Here is a 7,522-nt window from a genome sequence, read left to right as displayed (position 1 = left end):
GAGTGAACTACTGCTTCTCTCTCTCTCTCGAAGTGTGAGACATTTAATGCCCAGTGAAAACGTCCTGATGCCTGATGGACAAATATGCCCTGATGAGAGATATTCAGATGCTAATTCCAAAGATTTTTTGGTGAAAGAAAACAGGACATGTACTTAAAAGATTACACTAATTTTATCAGATTATTGTTGACTGCACTTGGCTTGTAAGAAGCTGCTAAAATAAAATCATAGGTGACTTCTTAGTATCTCTCTTAAGAGCATTTTTGTGAATCTGCCGCCTGGTTACTCTACAACAGCTGCGGGCCAGGCCCATGCCCCTTGGTACCATGATAATATTGTGCAACACTAATGTCACTGAGATGTCAGGTCATTATTTAAAAAAGGATTAACACTATTTTTTATGGTGTAACATGGGAGTTAACAGTGGGACTCAGCAGACAGGCTTTGAATCTGTCTACGCAAAAAGCTTAAAATGTTCTGAATGTGGTTTTTTTAATGATGAGTGGACCTTCCACTCATTTTTTTAGTGGTGGGTTTTTTTTTTTTTTTTTAAATCTTTATTTCTTAAAAAAGTGAGAGGGATGCAGAACACAGAAACACTAGGAAGTAGCACTCTGGTATGTTTTGACCCTAGGCCAGCAGGGCTACATGTGGGAGGATGGGGGTGCCACAATGTCTCAACACGTCAGGAATATTTTTGTCCATCCTCTCGGCTTGAAACAAGTGAGTCTGATTGTTACGCAGGGATGGGAGTGTTCAGGGGGGGGTTTTGGTCAGTTACTCTGGTTGCTGACTGGTGGAAACTCATTCTCGTCATCCAGACAGACGGGGCCCTCGGCAAATTCATGCTCGGGGATAACTTCACCCTTCTGGGCTCCACCGTCTTCAGAGTAGCCTGGGAAGACGAGAGAGGAGACAGAGAAGGTTTTTGTACTGATATCATCCCTATGTCCACTCTAAGTTCCTCTAGCATCAGAATCCTTAGACTGGATTCACAAAACCTTAGCAATCTCAACTTGATAGGTGCTTTAGAATAAATTAATGAGTTGATAATAATTGATTATAGTGTTTGTGTAACTCTTCAAGAAGATGACATCTTTAGACATTACATTTAGATATTAGTTTACTTCCAGTTCCCTAAATTCATTGTCCTACATCCATCAATTAAACAAATCTACTTTTACTATTCACATCATAAAGCTTAATGTATTATTGACAATCCTAATATAATATTGATGCATATTTACATCCCATCTGCCAGGTATGAACCATTTTAAAGTTCTAATTAAAACAAAAGACAATGATATTCAGAAAATACTTCTTGTGTGACTATGTAAGATCTGACTTAAGAGCACTTTTGTTAAGGATTTTACTTTGAAGTATTTGCATTTGCGTGTGTTTTACTTTAAGCAAAGAGCTGCATGTTTTGCACAGGTTTCGAGAGTTGCGTAACAACAGTGGAAGCCATGGTTAAAACATAACACGTGAAACATAAGAGCTAGAAAATTGTAGCATACAGTGGGGTTTAAGGAGTAACTGTTCAGTATCCAGTTCAGGATGCCAGTGTTGCATCTTGGAAAGGCTTATGATTAGGAGCAGCCTACCCATGAGAGTGGTGGAGGAGGGTGGGGTTGAAGGGAGTGCCACAGTGGCAGCGTATGATTGGCTGGCCGGTTGGGGAGCGACATCATCTGGTTTCTCCTCTTCCTTCTGTTCCACCTGCTCCTCACTGGAGTCAAACAGCCTGAAGGGACAGAGTAGACTGAGACTTCACAACATCACAACACCCAACTCACTTTGATAACACAAGCATAAAATAAGATTACGTTGGAAAACTGGAAACCGGAACTGGGAATCAGTGAATTCCACTGACTAAACGGACTACAGTGAGAAAAATGTCGCACTATCACATATTAGGACCTAATGGATTTGCCTAATTTAATTTTGTTGTCGGTTGTTTCAAAATAATAGTCAACTGAATGAGAATAACAGTGTGAAGCAGTGCCTTTTTCCAGTAAATTACTTGCATTTTAAATACTTAAGAGTATAATAGAATCATTGTACCCTTTAAGCAGATATTTATGCATGACGCAGCCCATTAAGACACACACACACACACCTGTGTTTTTGGACGAGGACACACTCGCCTCCATCCTGTGGATCCACATTATAGATGTAGAGATACCCGTCTGAGGATGCCACCAGCAGGCGAGGGAGCTTCTGAATCCTGACAAAGAAAAAAAAAAAAAAAACACACACACACAGGATGTGAATGAACCTACACATAAACACACTGCTTAACACACACCCGTCTCTTGTCCATCTCTCTCTCTCTTTGCCTTACGTGGCCAGGGCGCAGATGTTCTTTAGGCCGAACATGTTGAGTCGTACAGTTGCGAAGGCTCTGTCCTGATGCATCATGTCGGACACCTGGGTAGGCAAGTAGGTGCTGGCTGCTGTGAACATTTTGCCCACATATGCTGACCATGTAGGAGACTCCTCCTCGTGACTGGAGGGAAAAGTGCAAATATGTAGCATTTTAACATCAATAAATCATTACTGGAGGTACTGGAGGTAAGCCACGTGGTCCAATTTTATTAGAAAACTGCTGAATTGCATTACATAATAAATACAGCTGGGGTTTCTGGCAATTCAATGAACCGTGCAAGGTGACAAAAAGGACAATGGAGACTTCTAATGCAGAGAAATCACATATCATTGTACGTTGGTTTGGAAAAAAGCATGTGCAAAATGAATGACATGTAATGTTCATCTTCAAAGGGAAAACCTTTTACAACAAATAAAAAAAAATTCAATTTGACAGGAAATACCAAGGTTTATTTTGACCTGCAGAGAAGTACCATCAAAACCACATCAGCAATATCAGCGCACAGAAGCTGGTTGGTCAATAAATTCTTTATTTGATTTACAGAAAACAAACCGCTGACTTAATTCATCAAGTAGAAACAAACAGTGTGAGTGTTTACCTGGGGCTGTGCTGCTCCAATTTAAAGATATGGACTGTCTCAGTGTTGCTGGAGGCGCACAGGAACTGGGCATCTGCACTGAAGGACAATGAACTGATACTAACATATCTGAAACACACACACACACACACACACACACACACACACACACACACACACACACACACACACACACACACACACACACACACACACACACAAGAAACGAAAATGGACAACAGTTAAGATTAAGCGAACACGTTTTGTTGAAAACCATGAAAACAAGGATGTACAACTCAAACACATGCAAATGATTTTAGAAATAATTAGCCTATATGTGAGCCACATTTTTAGCCCAAATTCTGTCCGGGTTTTAGATGAAATCTGATCATGACACTGTGTGTGCTAAAAAGCAGAGTGAAAACAGCCTCTCCAGTGTGTGTAAGTCTAACGTTTCCACTGTTTCACTGCTCACGCTGCTGTGTTAAACACTGATACTCAGTTACTGACACTGGTAGCTGCACAGTGCATCCACAACCATCTATCATCGGCTACTGAGCGGCAGGAGTTAAGTGTCCTACCTAAAAACTAACTGTTGAGGAATAGGAGGGTCATTTGAACTGCTAGCCTTCCTGTCACACTTTTTTTTTTTATCCTTTGGCATACAGTATGCAAGAGAATCGTGAATCAACTTGTTCACTGTCTATCCACAGTGTGCTTTTTAACAGTTTCTGATTTAACTATGAAAATGCAAGCACTAACCTCTTCATCCCTCGCCGGAATTCGAACAGTCTCTGTCCTTCAGGAGTGCTAAAGACTCTGATAACAGTACCCTGTGAGGCAGAAAATGGTTAAACTGGGGGGTAGTAAAAGAAGCAATAGGAGGGATAAAAGGCAATCAAGTCCTCACCTTCTCTGAAGCGCTGGCCAGTTTAGTGCCAGAGGCATTGAAGGTGAGGGCTGCCAAGGGACTGTCATGGGCTTGAATCAGCGTCACAGTGCTCTACAGGGGCAAACAAGTGCTTTCTGGTGACATTAACACTGGGCTGTTTTTCCCTATGGGCTTTTCAAGAGACGTGACAACAGCTGTAATTTTTGCATTGTTGCTCTGTTAAGAGTTTAATGCAGCCTCACCAGGTTGTTGGCATCATAGATTGTGATCTCTCCAATGGTGGCACTGCCAGGGTACGCCAGATAGGAGTTGCTGTGGTTGATGGAGAGGGCGCAGAGACCTACGAGGAGTAGAGAGGATAATTTAGGCTGTTTGCTGCCTTTTTCTCCTTCCTTATTTTCCCCCATTCTTTTTTTTTTTTCTTCTACACTCTTATTGGACCAATCTTGCCAGTTGCTTCATAATGGAGCTACATTCCGTATATATTATCTATCTGGGGCCATTATTTATTTACCTGCTGAACTGATATTTCTGTACACTTAGTGTACACTTTGCTGCTACAGCCTTACTTGGTCTGGTATGACCAGTAGCGTCTGGCAACTCACGTTAGCAAACTCTAGATATATATGGACCCACAACTGACATGACTATGTCAGCTGACTCTATGACTCTTCTCTGCTTGTGCTACTGTTACACTATGTTTTCGCATTTACCATGATCCTGTAATTGTCAATTATGGCAATACCAGTGTCTTTTCAGCAAAGGTTATACAATGTTGTTTTAAATTGAAGCAATTAACAAGATTTTGGTCAGAGTCTATAGGAATGAATGTACACACTATTTACATAATCTCTATATAGATGTCTATATAACAGCCCAAGTGTACCTGAGGGGTTGGTGGGTGTGTTGAGCAGGGTCTTTAGTAGTTTCATGTCTTTTATATTGTGGATGTAGATTGACTCCTCCAGGCACACCACCAGCCTCTGAGGTAATAGTGACACAGTGAGTGACAACGACAGAGAGATTAGCATGACAGCACAAACCAGAAGGATTACAGGTATGGAGAGGTTTATTTCCCTGTCTCTTACCTGTCTGTTGAGCCTGACGGAGAGGATGTTGTTGGAGTAGCTGTAGTTACAGATCTCTGTACCCTTCTTGAAGTGGTAGACGTTCATTCGTCGTGGCATGGTCAGACTGACCACCACCACCAGACTGCTGGAGAACAGCCGCTCCACTATGTACACGTCCGGACACTCAACTGGAAGAGGCACAAGAGGAAGATCTTGGATACTGCAGGTTACATCTACTCAGAAAAAGCTATGGAAACTTAAATGTAAGCTCATATCACCAATGAACAGTATATCCACCAAGGCAGATGCTGCATCTTGCTCTTTTGTTAAATTCCAATGCAATTTCTTACACTTTAACAGCTTGACTGCAATTATACACTGTGCATTTTACTACCACCCACTTTAATTGCATATGAAAAGAAAAATGCCAGACAAAGCTGCTGAGCTCAAGCTTCCTCAAACTGACTCTCAATTTTCTCTTTCGTTGCAGTTTCTGAGGATTAGAAAACTGAGCGTTCCTCTGTGTTTTCCCCCCTGCTGCTGCAGCAGAGCAAACATGTTGTGGCCTGTCTGAGCTGTTGTATGACCCAGGTGAACCTGACCACAGCTCAGATAATACGGTGCATGTCATCTCAGGGAGGGGAAGCTAACGTGTCGCTGTACCTACTGTATGCATGAAAGCAGTTTTATAAATATACCCACAAACAATTATATTCTGTATTGGTGATATGGGAGCAGTCATGTGGCATTATAGACTTACTGTGGCTGAGAAAAGAGACAGACAAAGAACAGTTTCCGTCCTACCTCCCTCATGGATGCAGTCCAGTTTGTCCACAGCAGTGACTGAGAAGAGCCGGTAGCCAGTCTTCGTGCCCACTGACAGGGAACTGCAATAAAACCACACACACACACACAGACACACACAGACACACACAGACACACACACACACACACACACACACACACACACACACAAAAAAACACAGACCATCTTACCAACCACATTGACCACTATTAAGGTGAAAAATACCTAAATAATTCTGTACAGTGGCTGAGAAAATGACCTCGAAACTGAACTCAACTTGAAATCTGACGCGTTATATTTGCTGTCACATAGATAACACTCACAAACAATTAAAGTTTGTTGTCAACATTTGGGTACACATAAAGTCTACTATTTTTGCAGTAAAGTAATGCCAGAACATTTTTTCTTTGTTCATACCAGAGGAGATAAATGAATAGATTTGGGTAAAAGTAACAGCTTGCTATTGAAAAGCAGAGGACCATCCATGCACAGAAATACAATAGTTAATATAGTCCTGCACATGCCAGGGGCCACTGGCCTTATGACTTTTAGCTATCATTTGAGAGTCATTCCGACCGTGTGGGATGAGTGTGATCATCATACACTTACAGCATATATTCATAGGAGCTGAGGTGACGTCTTTACAGTACTACTGATAACTCAAGTGTCATTGGTGTAATAGAGGCATGAGGCCAGTCTATGGACATAACTGAAAGGAGGCAGTTACCTGGTCAGATTCAAGCTTTACTTACTAATACTGCTGGATTTGTCTGTTAATTCATAGTTTACCCTCTAATAATCCCTGAGCATGGGACAATGGACAAGTACAGCGCAGGTATGACTGGTCAGAATTAGTGGGGAGTCAGAAATATGACACAGGAACTTCTGTTTGTAATGCTGCTTTCATTAAAATTGCTATAACCTCAAGAAATGACAATTTTGCTCCCACTGTTACATATTAATTATTAATTGTATGTTAATTGTTGTCATGCATCAAGGAGGGGGTAAGCAGGAGATAGGCATGAGAGACTTGAATGGGCCCACTGTATGTTCAATACATTGTGTTAAGCTGTGTCTTAGTACACAACAGTCAGAAGTTTGGTTACTAACTGTGTTGTTTGATGTGCAACAGGCCTAGAAGATTAACAGAGTGGCCTACTTCACTTTCAGCTGGTAGGGACTGATCTGGAAGTGTTAATAAGGCACACACAAGCTTGTAGTTTTGTTTTGGACGCACACACACAGCTGCCTACTCGTGGGCTCTGTTACAAAGTACCAGAAAATGAGCCACAGTGTGTAAATGCGACTGAAAACAATTATGCAACAGTCAGGTGCATCAAGGAGATTGAGTTCATGCTGGGCCCGGCCCGCAGGTCGCTTACGTGGTGTCCTGGTTAAACGAGGCACAGATGAAGCCTCGGTGCACTCCGGGGCCGTCCGGTGCGTCCTGGGACTCCATCCGAGCCGCCAAATTCGCTCTCCTCTCGCTGGCCGAGATCGGAGGCCTTGGGCTCGGGTCGATCCCCGCTTCCCCTCCTCTGCTCCCCGACTCCAAGCGCCACGCTCACACTCTTGAGGAGGAGGACTGGGCAGGCTGGCTCAGGTGGCACACATCACACACCGAGCGGACAATCCCGAATCTGAACAACACAAATGACAGACGATAACACCTCCCTATCGAGCCGTTCCACTTTAGTCACTCGACAGTGTTATTATAGTGTTATTAACTTTCAATATTCACACGGCAAAAACAAAAACAGCTGATGGGAGTCTGCGTCAGTCTGAGCTG

The 7,522-nt window shown here is 42.5% G+C and overlaps 1 protein-coding gene across 1 annotated transcript; it reads right to left on the bottom strand.

Moving 5' to 3' along the window:
- Positions 1–512: 512 nt before the first annotated feature.
- Positions 513–7,503, bottom strand: LOC120794361 (WD repeat domain phosphoinositide-interacting protein 1-like). The gene is made up of 12 exons (XM_040135384.1): positions 7,116–7,503; positions 5,733–5,815; positions 4,947–5,116; positions 4,745–4,841; positions 4,101–4,198; positions 3,877–3,969; positions 3,729–3,799; positions 2,988–3,095; positions 2,345–2,509; positions 2,120–2,227; positions 1,605–1,744; positions 513–895 (listed from the first exon to the last, which is right to left on the bottom strand). The coding sequence occupies exons 1-12, from the start codon at positions 7,190–7,192 to the stop codon at positions 774–776; spliced, it is 1,332 nt and encodes a 443-aa protein (XP_039991318.1). The 5' UTR covers positions 7,193–7,503; the 3' UTR covers positions 513–773.
- Between the last annotated feature and the right edge of the window lie 19 nt (positions 7,504–7,522).

This window comes from Xiphias gladius, chromosome 9 (genome assembly GCF_016859285.1).
Source record: "Xiphias gladius isolate SHS-SW01 ecotype Sanya breed wild chromosome 9, ASM1685928v1, whole genome shotgun sequence".
Taxonomy (NCBI): Eukaryota; Metazoa; Chordata; class Actinopteri; order Istiophoriformes; family Xiphiidae; genus Xiphias; species Xiphias gladius.
Note: the sequence above shows the minus strand (reverse complement) of the source record. Positions and strands in the feature narration are given on the sequence as shown.

Excerpts from the sequence above, each read along its gene's own strand:
- LOC120794361 (XM_040135384.1), bottom strand. The coding sequence starts at position 7,192 with ATGGAGTCCCAGGACGCACCGGACGGCCCCGGAGTGCACCGAGGCTTC. Across the intron at positions 3,096-3,728 it reads TTCCGGCGAGGGATGAAGAG|ATATGTTAGTATCAGTTCAT; the intron begins GTTAGTGCTTGC and ends TGTGTGTTTCAG. Across the intron at positions 1,745-2,119 it reads GTCCTCGTCCAAAAACACAG|GCTGTTTGACTCCAGTGAGG; the intron begins GTGTGTGTGTGT and ends CTGTCCCTTCAG.